We start from the raw sequence: 25,466 nt of genomic DNA, 5'->3' as shown, positions 1-25,466 counted from the left end.
TTTTCCCGCGCGCCTGAGTTTCCTGCCGCTGCTGGAGCGCGCGAAACCGTCCTGTGCACGTGTTTTTTACAGCCACTGTTGAAGATGCTCTTAAAAACCGCATAGTTTGCCGAGTATCTTCCGTCGGGTTCTTGGCAAAGGTTACCCACGGTCATGGGCCCATCAGCTATGCCACATGGCCTCTGTTTGCCGGGTGCCTTCGATTTCATTCTCGGCATATTACGACTAAGCGGAGTTCTTTTGGCAAGTTTCTCGGCAATGGTTCTCCACCGTCACGGAGCCATCCGCTATAAATGGCCGTGCCACGTGGCACCTATTTGCCTGCTTCCTTCGAATATGTTCTTGGCATATTGCACATAAACCGAGTTTTTTCATGTTTGCCGAGTACGTCCAAGATGGGGCTCAGTAGTACCTCCCATGTGCCGTGTTCTGTTGTTCGCCAAGAGGCAAACCTGACGAACACTCCTTTTCCCGTGATCCCGTGTTTCGATACTTAGCAAACTGCAAAGGACTCGAGAACGACGATTTTTCCAGTCTCTACTTTTAATGAAGCAGTTGGTGAATAGTCTTCACGGTTTATTTTCGCTGATTTTTTTCGTCTCTTCTCCCACCACCCCCTCCCACCCTAGTTCACCGGTTTATTTTTCTCTCCATTCTTTATTACTGTACAAGCAGAACTTTCCTAACGTATAACAAATCACGGATCTAACTTCCTTAAATTATGCAAATCAATCAATTCCTTTTATTGGTTCAATTTATCTTAGGAAACAAATAACAGATTTTCAGGAAACAAATAACAGACACGTCACAAACTTTCCTCCCAATAAATAGTTTCTTAACATTTGCAAACTTTTCTAATCAGACATGTCACAAACGGGCAGGCACTGATATCACGTTACCAAACAATAAAACACCATTTGCATAGAAATTAGTTCAAAATCCTAACTTGCCTAAAATTTTACCTTTCCTTGATAACAACCAATATTTCCTATGTTTTTCATCTATAGAAGGAAATCACCCTTCCATCGATATTAGCATTTTTTTGGAATGAAATTTTCAGGTTATGATTTTTTTTGCGATTCTTTCCAATTGTGACCTCTCCTTCCGCTCCGGCTCCTTCTCGCATAAATCCCTCCACCACAGCCAGCTGACGCCACCCCAGACCTCCTGCCTCTCCACACCTTCTCCGCCACCTCCTCCTCGTACTCCATTGACAATCCCTCCGCCATGTTTGTCCACAGCGGTGTCGAGGACATGGCGCAGCAGCGTACCTGCGGTAGAGCAGCGCATAGTAGTAGGAAGCAGCACGCAGCAGGCGAGGCAAGCGGCCGGCGTGGCTGAGGGGGCGGCCGGCAGAAGATGGCCGTGACAGGAGGGGGCGCGAGGCAGGGGCGCGACTGCGGGGCAAGCGAAGGGATAGGCGGCAGCAGACGGGGCGAGCGCAACTAGCGAGAGTGTGGCGCGTGGCCAGGGTGTGAGTCACGCTGGTCATAGTGGTGCGGTGGCTGCGGCGAGCGCGACGGCAGTGGCGGGCGCGATCGACGCGGTGTGGCACAGGCGTGGGCATGGAGAGGGAGTGGCCCCGCAGGCGCGGAAGAAGAGCAGCAGGCTCGGGCATGGACGCACATAGGAGCGGGCATGTGCCACGGGGTCAATCCGAGGAGCTCGGTGGCTACCCCTGCAAATGCCATGGCGGACGGCGGTTAATGTGGTATAGTTAACCCAATCTCTTCCCGCATTAGTTTAACCAGAAGAGAGAGTGAGGAAGAGGGAGGGAGGGAGTGTGTGTGAAAATTTGATGGTAAAAAATATCGCCAATGTTACTTGATATGTATGAAAATATTAAATGTAATATTAACATAACTGATATTGAACTTTTAAAGTTAATGTGGCCCCGTTGCAACGCACGGGCGTTCTTCTAGTAGTGGTAGTACAATACTTGGCCCTCAAACGGTCAAATCATCGTGGTGCACCCTTTTTTTTAAAGATCTAGGTGCACTTGAAACTTGACATGCTCGATATATTGTGTCGTATCAGGATTCAGGAATCAAGATCATTATATAGATACCGTTGATTATGCGCTCCCAATCAATCACCGATTCAACCGGCACGTTATCTGGGTTAATTTTCAACAATGCGAGCGTAATTAAAGGCTTAGTAATAGCTAACGATATATATATATGGAGATCGATTCCCTCTAATAAATGGAGATCGATGTACTTGGTCCTTGAGGAACCACTTGATCATGCCATCGGCGGCGGCGGCGGCCATGGCAACCTGCAAGACCTCCTCAACGGTGGTCGTCCACACCGGCGGGCACCTATTCGAGGCCGTGGGGCACTCCTTGGTCTCAGGCCAAACCCATCTCACGTCGACCTTCCGCGTTGGCGGCGCCAACTGGTGCATCCGCTACTACCCAAACGGCGAGAGGGGAGTCGCGGACAGCACCTCCGTATACCTCAGGCTGTTGAGCCCCGACGAGGTCATGGCGTCCGGCTTCTTCTGCCTCCAGGATCCTGCATCTCCATCTACGGGGGAGAAGAACAAACGAAGCGTCGGGCCTAGAAAGTTCTTGTCCAGCGAAATTGGCGGCTGGGGTTACGCTAGATTCGTCAGTAAAGCCGATCTGGCCGCGTCCGGGTGCCTCAAGGATGACTGCCTGGTGATCAAGTGCACCGTCGAGGTCTCCGAATTCATCGACAACTACGCCCGTCTGAACGAGGGTCAGATCATCGTGCCGCCCTCCAACTTGGGCACAGATCTCGGCTATCTTCTGGAGAGCGGCCTGAAGGCAGACCTGACTGTCAAGATTGGTTCCTCCACGAGTCTCAGGGGTCCTCGCAGAAAAGCCAAGAGTTTCAAGGTGCATGCCTGCCTGTTGGGTGCCCGGTCGCCGGTCTTCCGCGCACAACTGGGTGGCTCAATGAAGGAGAGCAAGCAAAGCAGCATCTGCATCAAGGATATGGATGCCAAGGTTTTCGAGGCCCTCATCCATTACATGTACACGGATTGCCTGCCTGACTTCATGGAGGAGACCACGAAAGAGGCCACAAGCATGGCGCAACATCTGCTCGTCGTGGCTGACCGATACGCGGTGGAAAGACTGAAACTGATGTGCGCGAGCAAGCTGAGCAACGCGATAGATGCCGATTCAGTGTGCTTCACTTTGGACCTGGCACAGCAATACAATTGTCAGCAGCTCAAGGATTGTTGTCTCAAGTATATGGCAAAAGACCGTCATAGGTTGCGAGACATTAAAAAAACCAAGGGATTTGAGCAATTACAGAAAAATCACCCACTTATTGTGTGCGATATTCTCGATGAAGTTATAGGCAAGATGTGATTGCTTCGCCCCCTTCGTACCACCACACCGCTACGATCCGCAGAGAGCCCTCCGAGTGTCATATTTCTTCCTTATGTCAAGTAATAATGGAGAGGTGTACAAAATACTCTTTGGCCAGAGTTTGTATAAAATACTAAATTTTCATTCACTATGCACCATGCACATGTCCTTTTTAATTGCCTCTCTTCTACTCCCTATCTTTTGTAGCATGTAACGCGACCTACCGAAAACCACACTCTTTGTCTTAACTCCAACTCACAATCTCTTGTCTTACAGCTCTTTTGATATCTGGTTTTAATCCCCGATTTTTTGTTGTTGATATGTTGCTGCCCATAATTTCTGTATTGATAGGCATGATTATCTTTAGGAGTGGATATCTTGGGAAAATGGAGTGGAAATAATTGTTGTACAGAAGATTTGATATGTGATACTTTTATTGCAGATTCTTTGATTTCTAGGTTAAGAGTTTTTGCTCTCTGGTGTAATGGTGGTGCATTGCCATCTTCATAAAATGCTCATGTTGGCAGGTTCAGAGTGTAGAAGTTACATTATGTCATGCAAAGTTACAGAATACTTCTGGAAGAGGAAAATAATAATGGAGAGGTGTATCTTTCAAGTATGAGGGTTGTATATCTTTTGTAGTTCTGAAATAGCATCACATTTCATCAGTGCACAATATTCTTCATTGCAGAATTGCAAGCTATCTTAGGCTTGGTTGCTTTTGCTGCAGGGCGTGCGGGCCAGCCTACCCTCTAGAGTTCTTTCCCTTTTTTCCTTTTCGTTCTCAAGCTAGCTCATGCTTTCTCCCCCTACGTTGTATTGAGGAAGCATATGTATCCTTCTCTTTTTCGCTTTCTTCTTCTTATCAGTTTCCATGTCATGTAACCGACGGTGCCACCGCCTTATTAATCTACTGTCATCTTAGTACCTACCATGTTGTATTGAACCGGTCCAATGATTAAGAACCTTGTCTTATCTTCTTGGAATGTGAGAGGCCTAGGTAGACACAAGAAGTGCACTGATGTCAAAGCCGGCATCGCCGCGACCTCTTGCTCCATCATTTGCTGCCAGGAAACCAAGCTTCAGGACGTAGACCGGTTCAAGGCCATGACTTTTTTGCCCCCTAACCTACGGGAGCTTCACTTTCTCCCATCCTGTGGCGCCTCCAGAGGAATCCTTACGGCCTGGAATTGCAATATCTGGGACTGCACTAAGGTTATTAAAGACCAGTTTTACCTATCCTGCTCCTTCGAGTCTAAAACTGATGATCTTTCCTTCATGGTCACTAACGTCTACGGCCCTTGCGATTCTGCTAACAAACGTGCCTTCCTTGACTCTATTTTCGACCTCTCCTTGACTATCTCGGGCCCCTGGACGATCATAGGCGACTTCAACCCTTCGTCCCTCCGACAAATCATCTTCCAACTTCAACAGTAATGAGGCCCTTATGTTTTCCTCATCTATCCAATCTATGCAGCTTCAAGACCTCCCTCTTCTCTTCTCGATCGTCTTTTCACGTGGTCTAACCAATAAGATGTGCCCGTCCTGGTTCGGCTAGACCGCGCACTCATTAATGTGGCTTGGGCCCAAAAATCCCCGGACAACTCTCTCACCTTGACCACTAGATCAACCTCGGATCATGTCCAGATCAATCTTTCTGCCGCGACCCAAATTCCCAAATCCTCTATTTTCAGACTAAACAACGCCCTCCTGTCTAACCCTCATTTCAAAGAGCAAGTTGCGGCAAATTGGCTTAGTGTCAACTTGTGGTATGGTCATAGGGGCTCGATTGGCATGCTTGCTCTCCGCCTAAAACGCACGCGTAACATGGCCAAAAAGTGGTCCGTGAACTCTCGGATACCCTCCATCTGGGCAAAGAATTGCCACACTACGATTAATCTTCTCAACAAGCTCGAAGAATTTCACCCCCTCTCGGCCCTTGAACTTCGCCTTAGGATGGCCGTCAAACTTTCCCTCCACAGAATTAACGCGGATCTTGCCATGTACTGGAGGCGGCGTGCTAAGATTCGGGATTGCGTCGTCGGTGAAGAAAACTCCTCCTACCTTCATGTCTGTGCGTCCGTTCGGCACCGCAAGAATCAGATAAAATCTCTCTCGGTGGTTGGTTCCTCTTTCACCTTGCATGTGGACAAAGAACGTATTCTCTTGGGGTTTTTCAAAAACCTTGTTGGCTCCATCACCCCCACATCCACAACTGCTCGGCGGATCTCCGCCGTATCAATAAAGCTTTCATCATCCTGCTTCAAAAGAAATTGGGCGCCAACCAGCCTGAAAATTTCAGGCCAGTCTCCCTGCAAAATTGCGCCATCAAACTAGCCTCCAAGTGCCTAGCAAATAGGACCCAGGATCTTATGCTTGACCTTATCCACTATGGGCAAACGGGGTTCATCCGAGGCAGGGGCATTGCAGAAAATTTCCTGCTTGCAGCGGACATTGTTCAGACTTGCCACAAACGTAAGGTCCCAGCCATTGTTTTAAAATTAGACTTCCAAAAGGCGTTTGACTCAGTTTCTTGGGACGCCTTAACTACCATTCTTCACGCCAAGGGCTTCCCTTTGCTTTGGGAGCGTTGGATCTCATGTCTCAACATGTCCAGCACATCAGCAATTCTGCTAAATGGTAAACTGGGCCCTTGGTTCAATTGCAAGAAAGGCTTGCGACAGGGTGACTCGTTATCTCCTTATCATTTCATCATTGTCGCCGATGTTTTGCAACGCTTGATCATCCAGGACTTCGATTCGGGTCAGTTCACTCACCCGCTCGATGACTCTCTCCCCTGTCTGGTTCTCCAATACGCAGGGCGACACCTTGATTGTTCTCCCGGCCATCGAGGAGCAGCTAAACCACCTAAAATGCATTCTTGGTCAATTCTCTGAAGCCACCGGTCTGCACATCAATTTCCACAAAAGCACATTTGCCCCCATTCACATCGACCCAACACACTCTTCTAACCTAGCGATGATTCTAGGCTGTCTTGTTGCATCCTTCCTCGTTCTTATCTAGGTCTACCCCTGTCAACCTCTAAGCTAAACATCTATGCCTTTTTCTTCCTCATCGATAAAATTGACCGGCGTCTAGCCGGCTGGCGAGGTCTCCTCCTCGCGTTAGCGGGTAGAGCAATCCTCGTCCGTGCTGCTCTTCGGGCTTTGCTGATCTACGCAATGAGTGCGCTTCTTCTTTCGGCAGGAACACTACAGGAGATTGACAAACGATGTAGGGCCTTCTTCTACTCTGGGCAAGACACTACCACGGGCGGGCAATGCAAAGTGGCCTGGGACCTCGTATGTACCCCCTTCTCGAAGGGGGTGCTAGGTTTCTCGTCCCTCAAACACATGAACCTCTGCTTGCTTCTCAAACACCTCTCCACTCTCCATGAGTCTGGCCTCCCTACCGCTTCTAGCTATATCATTAACAAGTATGTATGGTCCCCCACCATGACCTAGAACCCTACAACCCCTCGGCTACTCCGGTTTGGCGCGATATTCTCAAAGGCTTGGAATTCTTCCGGGCAATCACCTCTGTAACCGTGGGCAATGGAACTACCACCTCCTTCTGGCACGACCTTTGGGTCCCCAACACCCAAACTTCTCTAGCTTGTACTTCCTCAATCTCTTTTCACATTCAACCAGACAGGCCGCCTCCACAGCTCGGGTGCTTGCTTCCATGAAACTAAACCTAGACCTGGCTCCTCGATTATCCCACGCAGCGGAAAATGAACTGGTTGCTCTGCGTGCTCTTTTAGTCTCAGTTAACTTGGATACACAGGTACCAGACAAAAGAATATGCAGGGGGGAGAGCAAACGCATTTCCACCAAACTCGCCTACTCGGCGGTCTGGAAAGACACCACAACGGACCCAATGGTTGCGGCAATATGGAGGAACTACGCTCCTAAGAAATGCAGAATCTTCCTCTGGCTCGCCCACAAGGACCGCGTCTACACCAACGAGAGACGACTCCGCAAATAAATCGCAACCTCTGATGCTTGCCCTTTTTGTGGTGCCCGTGAGAGCATCGCCCACCTTCTCCTTAGATGCACTCTTCTCCGACCTCTCTGGGAAGAGCTGGACAACCTTTGCGTTGGGCCTCCGGACGACCTAGAGGGCATCTAGGGAGGCACTATGACTAATAAGGTGCGCTCGACGGTGATAATTGCTATCCTTTGGAACACCTGGAAACATCGCAATGCAAAAGTCTTCTGCAACGGAACTCTGGGCATCCACCACATTGCCATGGCCGCGGCGGACCACCTTGCTCTCTGGTCTCACCGATGTGGCAATACACAACGTCAGTCGCTTCTCTGGGACTGGAGTACTATGTTGTCCCACCTGGCTGCGAGAATTTAGACCTATGTAATCTTTTTTTAGTTCTTCTTCTGCCCTTCTTTCCCTCCCCTCCTGTAACTCTCTTCTGTAACAACTTTGGTTTGGCAATATAAGTTCACGCCGGCGTAAGCCCGCCGTTGACGCGTCAAAAAAAATCCACAAAGTAAGCTTCTTTTACATGTTTGCCAATATTTAATCAATTCATTTTGTTAATTAAGATAGTTTTTTTTAGGTGTAACTAGGGATTTTATTGATCAGCCAAAACCGGAGGAATACATATAATGTCTAGCGGGTTCCCTAGCCACAGATGGCGACCCGTAGGGAGAGACGAGGCTGCCTTTGCCAAGGCATGGGCCTCAAAGTTTGCCTCCCTACTTTCAAAACGAAATTTAACTCCTACAAAGTCTGTAACTCTAGTTTTAATCTCTTCAATTACAAAAGCATAAGAGGAAGATGACGCCGCCCCCTTAATATCCGAAACAACCTGCATGCAATCCGAGGCTATTACCACATGTGCCAGCAATAGATCTTGAGCAAGGGCAAGCGCCTCGTTGCACGCTTGAGCTTCCAAGCTTGGGGCGTCGACTAATCCTTCAAAAACCACCGCTGAAGATCCCAGATAGTTGCCTTCTTTGTCCCGACACACAGCAGCCGATGCACCCGTTCCTCCTTGGCGAGAGATAGCCCCGTCTACGTTGATCTTCATTGCTTCCTCTCCCGGCGGGATCCACCTGCGCTGCCTTTGTACCACCGGCTGCGAGGGACGCGCTGGAGCGCGTTTGGCAGCGATCTCCAGGTCCTCCAAGTATCTGTTCACAAAACACATTGTAGAAAGAGGGCTTTGGAATTCGTCATCGTGAATTGCTCTCCTCCTAGCCCACCAGATCGCCCACATGGTGATGAGCATCCTAGCAAGGTCCTGTTGGTTCAACGTGTCAAATAGCCAAAACAACCAAAGCCTTGCATCTTCACTCCTGTTTGATATCACATGCTCCAGGGTCTCCTCATCTCCCAACGCCCAAACACATCGTGCCATCCGGCATTCAAACAAGGAATGACGCCATGAATCCTCCTCCTCATCGCAGAGCCCGCAAGCTGGAGAAGTGGCCATGTTTCGCTCATTGCGCACTGTACCAGTCGGTAACGACATGTGAGCTAGTCTCTATACAAAAACCCTTACTTTAGATGGGACTTTAACTTTCCATAGCTGAGACCAAGCCTTACTTTCGGCTTCACATTTGAGTGGCTCGTCCTGTGTTCCAACCAATCCTCTCTCTGATGTTTGATGGCACTAATCATCTTGTATGCTGACCTTATGGTAAAAACCCCTCTCCGATCATAGTGCCATGCCCAGAAATCACGTTGCACTCGGAGACTTAGTGGTATATTCATTATGATATCCACATCCGGGCTGACGAAATGCTCGATCAAAACCTGCTTGTTCCATGTGCGCGTTGTAGCATCAATTAACTCTGATACAAGCTGTGGTGGATCAGGTGATATAGTGCATATGAGCTTCAGCTTATAGTCACGCGGCAACCAGTTGTCCTCCCATATGCGGGTGTCTGTCCCCGATCCAATCCTCTTTATTAACCCTAGAACAAGCAATTCTTTTCCTTCCATCAACGATCGCCATACTTGGGAGGGATGTGCGCCCAGTGCAGCGTCAAGTATGTTGCCTTCCGGGAAGTAACGCGCTCGTAGAACTCGAGCACTCAATGATTCGGGATCCTGCAGAAGTCGCCACACTTGCCGAGCCAATAAAGCCAAATTAAACAGCTCGACGTCCCGGAAACCAATTCCACCCATGTTTTTTTGGTTTGCACATTGTCTTCCAAGAAACCCATGCTGGTTTCCTCTGACCCCCTTTACTGCCCCACCAAAACTTCCGCAGAAGACCGTTTAAGTGTTCAATCAGACCTCGGGGCAACTTGAAACACGACATTGAGTAGGTCGGAATAGATTGCGCTACGGATTTTATAAGCACCTCTTTCCCCCCCTGCAGATAAGCATTTTTCCATCCAACCTTGGATATGCTTCCATATTCTGTCTTTCAAATATTTAAAGCTTCCCTCCTTGTTTTTACCTACATCAGTCGGCAGTCCAAGATACTTCTCTGACAGTGATTCATTGTGGACATCTAGAACTACTTTTACCTCATCTCGTGTGGCCTCTGGCACACCCTTACTGAAAAATATAGAGGATTTGTCAGTGTTGATACGCTGTCCCGAAGCATCACAATACATTCTCAACACATCTCGCACTTGTGTAGCACTCTCACTATCAGCTTCAAAGAACAAGAGACTGTCATCTGCAAAAAGTAAATGGTTGATTGCTGGAGCATTATTCCACTGACAGTCCTCGGACCCCCACCCCTTGGGCTTTTAACAGACACGAGAGGCCTTCCGCGGCTAACAAGAATAGGTACGGGGATATGGGATCCCCTTGTCTCATCCCCCTTGTTGGCCTGAAATCATGAAGACTGCCACCATTAAAAAGAACCGAGAAAGTGACTGAAGACACGCACCTCATAACCATATCTGTAAAACGTGGGCTGAAACCCATCTTGAGCATCACTGCTTTCAAATAACGCCACTCAAGTCTATCATATGCTTTCATCATATCCAACTTCAGAGCCACAAAACGGTTTGCCTTCACTCTCCTGGTCTTCATGTAATGTAGGCACTCATAAGCTATTATGAAGTTATCCGTGATAAGACGCCCAGGCACAAAAGCGGACTGCTCCTCAGAAATTACCTCGGGGAGAATAATCTTCAGCCTATTTTCTAAGACCTTTGACGCAATCTTATAGATCACGTTGCAAAGACTTATAGGCCGAAATTGTGCTAACAGTTTTGGACTAGCTATCTTGGGAATAAGAACGATGAACGTGCGGTTGATATCCTCCGGTGAGTCCTCTCCATTGAGCAATCTTATAATCACGCCAGTTACCTCATCACCACATAGTTCCCAATGTCTCTGAAAGAAATGCGCCGGAAAACTATCCGGCCCCGGTGCTTTTGTTGGGAACATCTGAAAAAGTGCCTCTTTAACCTCCTCTTTTGTATACTGCGCATTGAGCCTTGCATTCATGTTACCATCAACTCTTACCGGAATATGTGACAGAACTTCTTCTATGCCTATACATCCTTCTGATTTGTATAAGTTCTCATAAAATTCATTCGTCATCTCAGCCATCTCCTCCGGATCAGAGGTGGTCGTTCCATCTATTTTCTGTAACTGTGTTATGGTGTTCTTTGCCCTTCTAGCACTCGCTTTCCTTTGAAAGTATTGCGTATTACTGTCCCCCGCAGATAACCAGTCCATGCGAGATCTCTGCCTCATCAGTCTCCTCTCGAAAGGACAGCTCAACAATCCGATCCAAGACCCTTTTCTCTTCCACTCCCGGCCCAACACGCGTCGGGTCCTCTCTAAGCAGAGTCAACTGTTGCCGTAACCTGCGCAACTCCTGTCTGACTGAGCCAAACGACAGCTTGCCCCATTGTTTCAGGGCGGTCCCAACCGAAGACAACTTGGCCGCAAGCTGCGCCATAGTTTCCGCCGGCTGATCCCGGCCCCATGCCTCCTGAAGTGTATCCACGAACCTGTCATCGCTCTCCCACATGCATTCATAACGAAAAGGCCTCTTAAGGGCGATTCTCTGGTTGCTTGCCTCCATCTCATTGATCAATAATATTGGGCTATGATCTGACTTTGCTGCAGTTAGGTGTTCAACCGTGGCATACGGGAATAACGCTGACCAACTGGCCGTAGCCAGCACTCGATCAAGTCTTACCCTGCAGTATTCTCCCCCCACAACTCTCTTCTCAAAAGTCCAATCCAACCCTTTGTAGCCAAGGTCCGCTAACTCGCAAACATCAACTGCTTCTCTGAATCCTTCTATTTGAGCACTATCACGCTCATTTGGCCCCATTTGCTCTTCTGGCCTTAAAATTTCATTAAAATCTCCCATGCACACCCATGGTAGTGCATTCTCCCCCCGTAGAATTTTCATAGTATCCCACGTCTTATACCTCATACTCCTATCTGCTGCACCATAAAAACAAGACAAACGCCATGGTTCCAATCCAGGCATTTTCACCACTGAATCAATATGATAGCGAGAAAAGGTCTTTATTTCAAGATAGTAGGTTTATATTTTTCTCTCTTCCCCCATGATTTGTGCACGGCTTGCCAGATGCATGTGGCCTGCAAATATAGCCATAGATTTCTATTTTGATCTCTCGAAATTTTCATCGAAATAAACTCTCTACTAACTAAAAGATGCTTAATCTCCATCACTAAATGTCCATAAACTGAACGGGTAAGAGTTAGAGAACAAAGTATCGTGCATCGAGTTAAATAGACCAAACATAAATTTTGGAGAACTAATAGAGCTGATCACAAATCACAAACTATTTTTATTTTTATTTTGCCAACACCTACAAAATGAGATTTACATGTGTATTTTTTTTTCGTGTATTACAATGGATAAAATCTAAATCGATGTCTAGCAATAAAGACAGATTGTCTGACGAACATGTCCACATAAATTTTACCATAATATGTCCTCACAGCATCGTGTCACAGATAGTAGTTTGCGTTGAGTGAGAGATTCGTATTAGTGTACTGGCAGTCGAACTTTTTCAGAAAATCATACATACCCTTTGATCCAGATTTATATAACATCAATTTAAAAATTATTAAAAAATACTTTCATTTAAAGGTATTAGATGCACCAAACAACTTGCCTCGCCTAAAGTCGTAATATTAGTAAAGACAAAAAAAGATGGGTCCTAGTAATTAACAGAACGTCTAGAAACTAAATCACTTTTGAGTTCTTTAAAACCCTCTAGTTTTTTTTTGAGACAATTTAAAACCCTCTAGTGATGACTAGACATGGCTGATGGGCTTGTTGGCCTATGAACTATCATAGTGAGCTCGGGCTCTCTTTTTAAGATCCGCTCGACCACTTATTCTTCACCCTTTTTGGACCCAGTGGAAGTATCGAAATGCCATAGTGTTTGACGGAGCCACCCTGTTACAACTTAAAGTTGCCACCACAATTGAGAGGTGAAAGGTCATGGAGGCAAGGAGGCATATTGAAGGGAGAGTTGGACTACTTTGGCTCATTGTCAAGGTGGATAAATGAGAGAGGGTATAGTTACTCGAAGGGCCCATTTGGTTGTTGGGGATGGTAAGCAGTAGACCCCATTGGGGGGGGGGGGGTTCCTTTTTCACTTGGGATCCCCGAGCCACCAGGGGAAAACACCCCCGTCGTTGTTTGGGCACAAAGGGCAAAGGGAGATATTTTCTGCGGGAGAAGAGGAAGAGATGGTGCTCATGTTCGTGCATCTGGAGCCACAGGACATGAACTAGAGAAACATGACGACGTGGGTAGTGGGGATGGGGGAGAGGGCTAACCTGCTCGAATGAGGAAGAGGACCACCGTTGGGTCGTCGCTGTCCATTGGAGACCTTTGAAGCAGGGCCTCGAGGGCAAGAGAAAGACAATCACTGGGTCGTCGCCGTCGTGGAGGGCAGAGGAACTTGCATCGCTTTGGGAATCATCGCTTGAGGAAGGTGGATCCGCTGCTCTCGGTCACTAGCAAAGGGGATCAGCAAGTGTTGTGCCGCTGCCATTGCCTCGAGGGATTTCTTCCCGGCCCCTAGAGGTGTGGACTGTTTTCCCATGGAAACGATGCAGATAGGGGAGGAAAACCCGTGGCAGGCAAGCGACCAAATGCGTCATGGGCTTTCCCTGGGCTGAGGGATTCCGGACAACCAAACGAGCCCTAATCATGGTGGAGGTGGGTTGTGTTGCATGTAAACTGCAACACAACAAGGTGAAGGGGTTTTCTTCCCCGCTCTCTTTTTTAATACTCCTTCCGTCTTAAAATAACTGACTCAACTTTGTACTAGTTTTAGTACAAAGCTAGTACAAAGTTGAGTCACTTATTTTGGGACGGGGGAGTATATGATATGCTCGTTCTTGTATTCAAGAAAAAAGAGGGGAAATATAGACCAGTAGTGTAATACTACCTAAAGACATATCGCAATTTTCATAACAGCAGCTCGTCGATCGGATAGCAAAATCATGAAAATAAAACTTACCAACCATAAAAGGAGGTCACTAATGATCTTCAGTTCGAATGGAAGTGGAACAAGTGCGTCAGTTAAGAACAATCTTTATACAAGGTTCTCACAGATGATAACTCAACCACCATACGGAGGGGCTCCAACCAAACCTAATGCTATCTCAAGTAACTGAAACAGTTACAGAAGGCTTCTACAATACCATCAGCAAGGATACGCGAACATAGGCTTCTTGCATCCCAATCTACTACAGCACAGAACCGCAAGTCCAACGATGAACAGTTTCCGCAAATTAGCTGTGTTCAGTGCAAATGATTACAGAGGTTTGCCTGCCCAAAGGACACTGTACAAATGGCGCATCACTGCTCAAACTGCACACATAAATGGAGGACGAAATATGTTAGAACAGTGAAGATCTTGGTCAACTTCGCTAGCCAGCTGGGCTATGAAAAAATATATAAGTTCAAACAACGGATTCACCTCTGGCGAGAGCGTTGCCACACACCACACACCACTACCATGTCCTCAAAAGATGATATCCATGTGTCCCCAATTAAGAAATAGTTTCCTTGTACCATCTTAAGTTACTCAACCATGGCAATCTTACAAGTTAACAGCATGCCATTTACTCTTGATACTAGTCATATCATCCGGTTTTCACAGTTTTAATATAAAGGTCATGTGCTATTTTTTCAGTCCTAATATAAAGGTCATATCATCCGCGTAACGACTGATGGTGTAGTGAACTCACATTCAGCTACAATCGTCTTGAGCTATACTCGCTCTATTCTCTCTACACAGATTAATTCTAATGGCAATAACTTCAACCCTCTCTCTACTGAGGAAGATATCCATTGAATGTGCCAGTACAGATTTCAGCTTAGACATGGGAGACAAGGTCAGTTGTAGGTTAACCATTTATGCCATGTCCCCAGCCAATCAAATCCACACGAAGACCAGGAAATTACATGAAAAAAAGAAAATATATCTATTCGTGAATTTACCTAACAGCTGTTAAAACCTATTTCTGGTCACGAAATTACCTCAGGCAGTATGATCAAAAGCTGATTAATCACTTCCAAAATCTTCATAACTAACACCCTCAGATATGGAATCTAGCCGTATATTTCCTATTTCTGACAATAGCAAGAGAACCATTAGCTAGATCTAACATTGCATCAATGCATAGTGCTGTAATTCAGAGCGAATACTCGTTTATCTTGTTGCCTTATTTAGGGTGGGTGAGCATGAAAACGAGGAATGTGGACCGAAGGAGGATGTTTAACCTGTATGTCCTCCAGCAGTAGACTCTGAGAAGTTGTTCGTCTCAGAAGGGATGAAAGGGGATCTGCCATAATTTTCTAATATTTCTGCAGAGAACCCAAAGAAAAAGGTATCACAAATACATAATAACAGTATTGTAACAGCAGGACTTAAGAAAGCAAACAGAGAGAATAAATATCAGAAATGTCAATCAGAAGTACCTGTACTATGACTGAAATCCTCTGTTAAATCTGAGAAACTGAAATTGCGAGGAATCTGGCTCAAGAAACCATATGATGATGTATCCATGTCAAGAATTGTACCACCAAGTGGTTGCCCATTCAGTTCAGAGCTACTAAAGGACCCACCGGAGGCATCTCCAATTGATTGGCAAGGCTCTAGGTAAGTGTTCTCGTTGCAGAATGCAAACTCTGGGTTGCTCGAAAAGCTAGACTCTGCCTTTATTGTTGTGCCATTGTCTCCATTAAACTGTCCACCAGTCGAATTATGCGCTGATAGTAGACTAACTGAAGCATCCATACCACTAGGAAGACCATGGACAACTTTACCACCATAGATAAACTGGTCAGTAGCAGGAGCGCCATTTATTACACCACTAGAATTTCCATTGTGTAGGAAGCTATCTGGAATTGCAGTGCTAGTAGTGTCTTGTAAAAAACATGTATTTTGGTTCACTGAGGAAGTAAGAAAAAGACTGCTTTAGAGCATAATAAAATAGGGTTGTGACGTAGCTAAAATTAAAAGCAAGCTACTAATGCATAAATCAAGAATCAAGACTTGCAAAAACCAGAAATAGTGATCTTGATCTGTAATGAATGAATAAAAGGAATCTTTATCAAACTATCACTGGAGATGAGATAACTACCATACAATTATACAAAATGAGTTTGCATTGGCTCTGTATGGGCAACATATTAAATATATTAATCTAACTGCACTGCCACTGGAAAATTTTAGGAGATAGCAAGTGGACTCCCAGTTAACTTAGCTGTATAAAAGCTACTCGGGAAAAAAAACTTACATGTGCTCGAGTCAGAGCCATTAGGAGCAGTAGGGGTAATTGAAAGTGCTCCAGAAGGATCTTTATTCATAAGACGACACTGATGCGCAAGGAGCTTGTTGAACACATTTATTTGATTCTTAAGCATCAACCTCACATAATATGCCTTAAAAAACTCAGGGTTCTCTTCTTCAAGTTTCTGCCAGACTGGAGGAAATAAGGATGAGAAAGAGAGGGCCAAATCATCCATACATGTACCAGTAAAGACACCAAATGAAGATTCAATTGTTTATGAACAAAAATAGAATCATTATGTTCTCAATGTCAGAAAAGAATCACTATGTTCTCCAAAATTCTGATAAAGACAAATATTCCTTTCATCATAAGCTAATTGCCGGGATTCATTCATCATGTTAAATTGTAATGAAATGGCATTAAATTCAAAAGATAAGGCCGTTTAGATTCAACGCGCAGCATGGAATTTACTTTGACACATGAAAGCCTCCTACGTGGCTCTGTCATTAATTTTAGGTATCAGAGAGCCTCATGGAGTCAAGGTGTGAAATTTTTTCTACTTTATAGAAAATGCACATTTTGCTCAAGTTGCTATACTTTATTCAAGGATGGGGAAACTGCAAAGATCATGAAGGCATTGCATTCTGCAATCATATTAACAAAAACATAGAGCTGGTAATGTTTTCATTCTGTGACAAGGTAGTCAAAACAAGGAAAAAGACTAACAAGCTGACACCATCATGCCAATAAAGCTAGGACTACATAATATATACATACAGCATTCAAATACAATACAAAACTGTGCTTTCAATCCTAAGCACCATGTATGCTATGTAAAAAGTTGGGGAAAAAAAGGAGTCCATGGGATCTAACTATTAAGTGTTGCCAGTTGTGATGCCTCACTCAACGAAATCAAGCAAAAGTGCAACATAAGAAGTAAGCGAACTTCTGAGTTCACGAGTATTACCGAGCTCAGTAAAGCTGGGTTCTATTTTCGCCTGGAAAGATAGAGTTTCAACCACTTCTTTCTGGTTCATGTAAAGCTGAAGACAACGTTCGATGAGATTCTGGACCTGTAAAGTAGTTTCCGCATGAAAACTCATTGCTTCAAGGAAATATGCATGCACAAAAGAACTAACAAAGAATCTTAAATAGATGCAAAGAAACTCCAGTCACAACTTTATGTCAAACAAACACATACAGTGCCATATACAGTAACCGCAATTGACTCTGCATACAATGTGATAAACAGACTCAGACACATAGGAGACACATAACAAGGCAGATATAGGTCTGTGAAAATGGCAGTAATTAAATAGCCAACCACAAGGTAGGAAATGACATCGAACACATTTTATCAAAATCAAAAAATAAAATAAAATGGAAAGACGAGAGTGTGTAGTCAGTGCGAACTACTAGGGTCTTGAAGTGTTAGCATCTTGCTTCAAACTTAAATGTCTTTGGAGGGAAACAGAACCCTGTTAGTAGCACAATCCTGTGCAATGAATTTCGAATTCTGAAGAAAATCGCATGCGTCCCATTAATGAACTATGATTAGGACTTCGGAAGAAGAATATAATAACGCACTAACCTGACTAACTGTAGGTGACGACCAACTAGATATCGTAATTCATGTTAAGAAATTTCCTAGTCTGCATTTCAGTTTATTAGTTGACTACAATGGGGGCCACATATTCCCCCCTCCATGCTTCCTTTACCATTTATTACCCCCACCTGTACCTTTGCTTCAACACAGCCACCCCCTTCCATTCTCAAGGGCCAACAGTAATCAGAATCAAACACACGGACAAGAAGAAAGAAATAAAACTGCAACGGCAAGCAGTTCTAATCACCCCGGCCTGCAAGCACCGCACAACCTAATAGTAGACCTTTTCCGGAAGAAAAAAAATGAGAAAAAAAAAAACAGAGGCTGTTCGGATTCAGTTCAGCGAGAGGACAAAATCATGCGAAGAGGGAAACCGAGGGCCGGGAGGGGTCATGGGGGGCGGGGGCTCACGAGCTGTATGTCCTCGCGCGACACCTTGCGCCGCTCGCCTTCCTCTCCCCCGGACATGCCGCCTCCTGCCCTAGCCTCCCTCCTCCTATTCTCCCCCCTTACCTGCGACACCAACCCAATAAAAAAAACAATTAATCAACAGAGCGCAGGCAGAGCGCCGATTCGAAGGGCAAGCGAGGAGAGCGCGGAGCAGCGGCGAGAAAGGAGCCGTTCCACCCCGCCGGCCGCCGGCGAGCGGCCGCGCGGAGGGGGCCGGTCGAGCGAGCGGTGGAGCTTCGCGCTGCCGTGCGTACGTACCTCGGCCTGCTCGCGGGAAGGGAAGGGAAGCGCGTGTATGATCGGATCACGGTGGTGAGGGCGACGGCAGGAGCGAGAGGGGGGGCGGGGTCGGGGGCGTTTGTCCGCTTGCTTGTTTGCTGCGGCTCGTTAACCCGTTGGGGTTATCGATGGATGCGTGATCTTATCCGGTTTTGTTTATATTAAATAAAGGCGGATGGGATGGTGGTGGGAGGATGCTGGGTGGCCACTTGGCTCGGGTCGGGTCAGCTCGGCTGATTGGGGTTGGGTGGGGCCGCCGTCCACTCCCATGAACACGTTATCTGACACTGTTGTGTCCGATATGCTTGCTTTTCTGTTTAGAAATTTTGATTTTAGCTGCTCTGTTTGAGTTGGTATTGACTTGTAAGTCGAATGGTTAAAGTGGGGAGAAACGCAAGGAATGGCATGTTCGCATGGAAAAACAGGAGAAAAGCATGTCCAAGGTTTTTGTTTGCGAGTGGGTTTTTAATAACATGTTAATTAACATGCAAACATATAACCTCCTGCAGAAAAGGAATTAAAATTGCAAAGATGGAAGTAGAAATTTTTTCACGTCGTGCTGGCACATAATAAAGGCGGATCTCGTGAAAGCATAGGCAAATCCGCCTCATTAAACATCCACGGACCCCCATCCCACCCCCTCCAGATGTGACCCCGGACAGCACCGGACGACCCCTCGAATGTCCTCCACTGCATTCACGTCTTTCATTTTCAAATCCTCAAATGTAAACCCATGCACGTCGATCATACACATGAATATCACACGCAAACAACATTTGTTCATAGCAAAAAATACATGGTTCAAACCTAAAAATTGTTCCAAGTGCACAGTCATTATATTCCTTGGTTTTCATTGTGGGTCCACATATGCTCCACAAGATCATTGAATAGTTGCATGTGCACTTTTTGATCCCGAAGATTCTGATGCGTCTCTAGAAATTTCACAACATGCTTGAGATCTTGTTCTGGGAGGAGGACATTTACTTCGGAATTCTCAAAATCATGTGTTTGGCTTGCCCCTTCACCCTCATCCTCGGCAATCGTGTTGTGCAAGATGACACAAAACGTCATCAGTTCCCACAATGTATCTGATTCTCACATCACTGCAGCTTCACAAACAATACTCCAACGAGCATGGAGCACTCCGAATGCTCTCTACATATTCTTCTTGGCTGCTTCTTCCATTGTTGTAAAGTGACGTTATTTGTCACCATGGGGATCGGACATGGTCTTGATAAATGCGGTCCACTGAGGATAGATACCATCAGACAAGGTGGTACCCCATGTTGTAGTTATGCTCGTTGTCGGTGTAGTTGCACGCCGGAGCATCCTGATACCTCTCCAACGTATCCATATTTTTTTATTGTTCCATGCTATTATATTATCTGTTTTGGATGTTTATGGGTTTTATTATACACTTTTATATTTTTTTGGGACTAACCTATTAACCCAGAGCCCAGTGCCAGTTTTTGTTTCTTTCCTTGTTTTAGAGTATCGCAGAAAAGGAAAATCAAACGGAGTCCAATTGACCTGAAACTTCAGGGAACTTATTTTTGGACCAGAAGAAGCCCACTGAGTATCGGAGATGGACCAGGAGAGTCCCGGGCTGCCCACGAGGGTGGGGGCGCGCCCACCCCCCTGGGCGCGCCCCCTGCCTCGTGGACAGTCCGGAGGTCCACCGACGTACTTCTTCCTCCCATATATACCTATATACCCTAAAACTTCAAAGAGCAGAATAGATCGGGAGTTCCGCCGCCAGAAGCCTCCGTAGCCACCGAAAACCAATCTAGACCCGTTCTGGCACCCTGCCGGAGGGGGGAACCCTCACCGGTGGCCATCTTCATCATCCCGGCGCTCTCCATGACGAGGAGGGAGTAGTTCACCCTCGGGGCTGAGGGTATGTGCCAGTAGCTATGTGTTTGATCTCTCTCTCTCTCTCATGTTCTTGAGGTGATACGATCTTGATGTATCGCGAGCTTTGCTATTATAGTTGGATCTTATGATGTTTCTCCCCCTCTACTCTCTTGTAATGGATTGAGTTTTCCCTTTGAAGTTATCTTATCGGATTGAGTCTTTAAGGATTTGAGAACACTTGATGTATGTCTTGCATGGGATACCCGTGGTGACAATGGGGTATTTTATTGATCCACTTGATGTATGTTTTGGTGATCAACTTGCGGGTTCTGCCCATGAACCTATGCATAGGGGTTGGCACACGTTTTCGTCTTGACTCTCCGGTAGAATCTTTGGGGCACTCTTTGAAGTACTTTGTGTTGGTTTGAATAGATGAATCTGAGATTATGTGATGCACATCGTATAATCATACCCATAGATACTTGAGGTGACATTGGAGTATCTAGGTGACATTAGGGTTTTGGTTGATTTGTGTCTTAAGGTGTTATTCTAGTACGAACTCTATGATAGATTGAACGGAAAGAATAGATTCATGTTATTTTACTACGGACTCTTGAATAGATCGATCAGAAAGGATAACTTTGAGGTGGTTTTGTACCCTACCATAATATCTTCGTTTGTTCTCCGCTATTAGTGACTTTGGAGTGACTCTTTGTTGCATGTTGAGGGATAGTTATGTGATCCAATTATGTTATTATTCTTGAGAGGACTTGCACTAGTGAAAGTATGAACCCTAGGCCTTGTTTCAACGCATTGCAATACCGTTTACGCTCACTTTTATCATTAGTTACCTTGCTGTTTTTATATTTTCAGATTATAAAAACCTTTATCTACCATCCATATACCACTTGTATCACCATCTCTTAGCCGAACTAGTGCACCTATACAATTTACCATTGTATTGGGTGTGTTGGGGACACAAGAGACTCTTTGTTATTTGGTTGCAGGGTTGCTTGAGAGAGACCATCTTCATCCTACGCCTCCTATGGATTGATAAACCTTAGGTCATCCACTTGAGGGAAATTTGCTACTGTCATATAAACCTCTGCACTTGGAGGCCCAACAACGTCTACAAGAAGAAGGTTGTGTAGTAGACATCAAGCTCTTTTCTGGCGCCATTGCCGGGGAGGTTAGCGCTTGAAGGTATATCTTTAGATCTTGTAATCGAATCTTTTTGTTTCTTGTTTTAGCAATAGTTTAGTTTATAAAAGAAAACTACAAAAAGTGGAATTAAGGTTACCTCATATGCTTCGTCTTTTTAATATCTATCATGAAAATAAGGATTTCGATAATTGTGCTCAAGTGCTAGAGGAAGAATGCATTAGAATGTTTGGCACTAAATCTTTGAATGATGAGCATGATTGCAATGTTGTTAGTACGAATTCCTTGACTATCTATGATGCTAATGATATGCAAAGCCACAAGCTTGGGGAAGCTATGTTTGATGAAGATGATATTTTTTCCCCCAAGTTTTGATGAGCAATTTTATTATGATGATAGCATGGCACCTATTTATGATGATTATATTGATGAAAGTGGGTTTGGAAGAGTGTCAACTTTAGGAACTGGTGATCCCACTATTTTGGAGGATGTTGAATCTTATTGTGATAATTATGAAAGTGGATTTGGAGAGGTCATGACTTTATTTAGTAATGATTCCACTATCTTGGAAGAGGTTCCAATTGATTATGAGAACAAAGTTGCTATCTATGATGATTATTGTGATGACTTGTATGCTATTAAAAATAATAATAACCATGAAACTTGTCATCATGATTTTAGTTTTCAATTGGATTATGCCTCACATGATAGTTATTTTGTTGAGTTTGCTCCCACTACTATTCCGAATGAGAAGAATTTTGCTTATGTGGAGAGTGATAAATTTTCTATGCCTGTAGATTATGAAAAGAATGCTTTAGGTGCTGGTTATATTGTTGAATTCATTCGTGATGCTACTGAAAATTATTATGAGGGAGGAACATATGCTTGTAAGAATTGCAATAATATCAAGTTTCCTCTCTACATGCTTAAAATCTTGAAGTTATGCTTGTTTTGCTTTCCTATGCAAGTTGACTTGTTCCCACAAGTTGTTTGCTCACAAAATCCCTATGCATAGGAAGTGGGTTAGACTTAAATGTTCTAGTAATATTCTTAAAGATGCTCTCTTTATGTTACAATTCTTATCTTTTATGTGAGCATCATTGAAATCATCATGCCTAGCCAGGGGCGTTAAACGATAGCGCTTGTTGGGAGGCAACCCAACTTTATTTTTGTTCCTTGCTTTTTGTTCCTGTTTAGTAATAAATAAATTATCTAGCCTCTGTTATGATTGAGTTTTTATGTTTTAATTAGTATTTGTGCCAAGTAGAACCGTTGGAAAGACTTGGGGAAAGTCTTGTTGATCTTATTGTAAAAAACAGAAACTTTAGCGCTCACGAGAATTGCTGCCATTTTTTATTGGAGAGTGATATTTAGTTAATTCTTTTTGAAGATGATTAATAGATAAATTCCTCACTTCCATCATTTTATTTTAGAATTTTTGGGGTTCCATAAGTTTGCGTTAGTTACAGATTACTACAGACTGTTCTGTTTTTTGACAGATTCTGTTTTTCGTGTGTTGTTTGCTTATTTTAATGAATCTATGGCTAGTAAAAGAGTTTATAAACCATAGTGAAGTTGGAATACAGTAGGTTTAACACCAATATAAATAAAGAATGAGTTCGTTACAGTACCTTGAAGTGGTGTTTTGTTTTCTTTCGCTAACGGAGCTTAGGAGTTTTCTGTTAAGTTTTGTGTTGTGAAGTTTTCAAGTTTTGGGTAAAGATTCGATGGATTATGGAATAAGGAGTGGCAAGAGCCTAAGCTTGGGGATGTCCAAGTCACCCCAAGGTAATATTCAAGGACAACCAAAAGCCTAAGCTTGGGGATGCCCCGGATGGCATCCCCTCTCTCGTCTTCGTTCATCGGTAACTTTACTTGGAGCTATATTTTTATTTACCACATGATATGTGTTTTGCTTGGAGCGTCATTTTATTTTATTTAGTTTTGCTTGCTGCTTGAATAAAATACTAAGATCTGAAATTCTTAAATGTTAGAGAGTCTTCATATAGTTGCATAATTATTCGACTACTCATTGATCTTCACTTATATCTTTCGGAGTAGTTTGTTGTTGCTCTAGTGCTTCACTTATATCTTTTTAGAGCACGGTGGTGGTTTTATTTTTATAGAAATAGATGAACTCTCGTGCTTCACTTATATTATTTGGAGAGTCTTTAGAACAGCATGGTAGTTTGCTTTGGTTATGAATTTAGTTCTAATATGATGGGCATCCAAGATGGGTATAATAAAAACTTTCATATAGAGTGCATTGAATACTATGAGAAGTTTGATACTTGATGATTGTTTTGAGATATGAGGATGGTAATATTAGAGTCATGCTTGTTGAGTAGTTGTGAATTTGAGAAATACTTGTGTTGAAGTCTGTGATTCCCGTAGCATGCACGTATGGTAAACCGTTATGTGACGAAGTCGGAGCATGATTTATTTATTGTTTGTCTCCCTTATGAGTGGCGGTCGGGGATGAGCGATGGTCTTTTCCTACCAATCTATCCCTCTAGGAGCATGCACGTAGTACTTTGTTTCAATAACTAATAAATTTTTATAATAAGTATGTGAGTTCTTTATGACTAATGTTGAGTCCATGGATTATACGCACTCTCACCCTTTCACCATTGCTAGCCTCTCTAGTACCGCGCAACTTTCGCCGGTATCATAAACCCACCATATACCTTCCTAAAAACAGTCACCATACCTACCTATTATGGCATTTCCATAGCCATTCCGAGATATATTGCCATGCAGCTTTCCACCGTTTCCGTTACTATGACACGTTCCATCATTGTCATATTGCTTTGCATGATCATGTAGTTGACATTGTATTTGTGGCAAAGCCACCGTTCATAATTCTTTCATACATGTCACTCATGAGTCATTGCACATCCCGGTACACCGCCAGAGGCATTCATATAGAGCCATATCTTGTTCTAAGTATCGAGTTGTAATTCTTGAGTTGTAAGTAAATAAAAGTATGATGATCATCATTATTATAGCATTGTCCCAGTGAGGAAAGGATGATGGAGACTATGATTCCCCCACAAGTTGGGATGAGACTCCGGACGAAAAAAAGAGAAAGGCCATAAAAAAGAGAAGGCCCAAAAAAACAAAAACAAAAAAATGAGAGAAAAGGAGAGAAGGGGCAATGCTACTATCCTTTTACCACACTTGTGCTTCAAAGTAGCACCATGATCTTCATAATAGAGAGTATCCTATGTCGTTACTTTCATATACTAGTGGTAATCTTTCATTATAGAACTTGGCTTGTATATTCCAATGATGGGCTTCCTCAAAATGCCCTAGGTCTTCGTGAGCCAGCAAGTTGGATGCACACCCACTAGTTTCTTTTGTTGAACTTTCATACACTTATAGCTCTAGTGCATCCGTTGCATGGCAATCCCTACTCACTCACATTGATATCTAATAATGGGCATCTTCATAGCCCGTTGATACGCCTAGTTGATGTGAGACTATCTTCTCCCTTTTTGTCTTTTCCACAACCACCCTTCTATTCCACATATAGTGCTATATCCATGGCTCACGCTCATATATTGCGTGAAGATTGAAAAAGTTTGAGAACATCAAAAGTATGAAACAATTACTTGGCTTGTCATCGGGGTTGTGCATGATTTAAATACATTGTGTGGTGAAGATGGAGCATAGCCAGACTATATGATTTTGTAGGGATAGCTTTCTTTGGCCATGTTATTTTGAGAAGACATGATTGCTTTGTTAGTATGCTTGAAGTATTATTGTTTTTATGTCAATATTAAACTTTTGTCTTGAATCTTATGGATCTGAATATTCTTGCCACAATAAAGAGAACTACATTGATAACTATGTTAGGTAGCATTCCACATCAAAAATTCTGTTTTTATCATTTACCTACTCGAGGACGAGCAGGAATTAAGCTTGGAGATGCTGATACGTCTCCAACGTATCTATAATTTTTGATTGTTTCATGCTATTATATTATCTGTTTTGGATGTTTATGGGCTTTATTATACACTTTTATTTTATTTT

At 44.2% G+C, this 25,466-nt stretch overlaps 2 protein-coding genes across 4 annotated transcripts; one reads left to right on the top strand and one right to left on the bottom strand.

Annotated features, from left to right (window-relative positions):
* Window positions 1-2,269: 2,269 nt before the first annotated feature.
* Window positions 2,270-3,343, top strand: LOC125514338 (BTB/POZ and MATH domain-containing protein 1-like). The gene has a single exon (XM_048679647.1). The coding sequence runs from the start codon at window positions 2,270-2,272 to the stop codon at window positions 3,341-3,343; it is 1,074 nt and encodes a 357-aa protein (XP_048535604.1).
* A 10,441-nt stretch (window positions 3,344-13,784) lies between these two features.
* LOC125513116 lies at window positions 13,785-18,553 on the bottom strand. Of its 3 annotated transcripts, XM_048678159.1 has the most exons (8): window positions 18,396-18,553; window positions 18,099-18,200; window positions 17,049-17,154; window positions 16,088-16,273; window positions 15,267-15,740; window positions 15,069-15,152; window positions 14,826-14,918; window positions 13,785-14,153 (listed from the first exon to the last, which is right to left on the bottom strand). In XM_048678159.1, exons 2-7 carry the CDS (start codon window positions 18,153-18,155, stop codon window positions 14,851-14,853), a joined length of 975 nt encoding a protein of 324 aa, XP_048534116.1. In that variant the 5' UTR covers window positions 18,156-18,200; window positions 18,396-18,553; the 3' UTR covers window positions 13,785-14,153; window positions 14,826-14,850. The 3 variants fall into 3 exon arrangements, with proteins under 3 accessions (XP_048534116.1, XP_048534117.1, XP_048534118.1); XM_048678160.1 differs by lacking the exon at window positions 14,826-14,918; XM_048678161.1 differs by lacking the exon at window positions 18,099-18,200 and having other exon boundaries at window positions 18,396-18,534.
* Window positions 18,554-25,466: the final 6,913 nt, after the last annotated feature.

The sequence above is a fragment of the Triticum urartu genome, chromosome 6 (genome assembly GCF_003073215.2).
Source record: "Triticum urartu cultivar G1812 chromosome 6, Tu2.1, whole genome shotgun sequence".
In the NCBI taxonomy this organism is placed as follows: Eukaryota; Viridiplantae; Streptophyta; class Magnoliopsida; order Poales; family Poaceae; genus Triticum; species Triticum urartu.
Note: the sequence above shows the minus strand (reverse complement) of the source record. Positions and strands in the feature narration are given on the sequence as shown.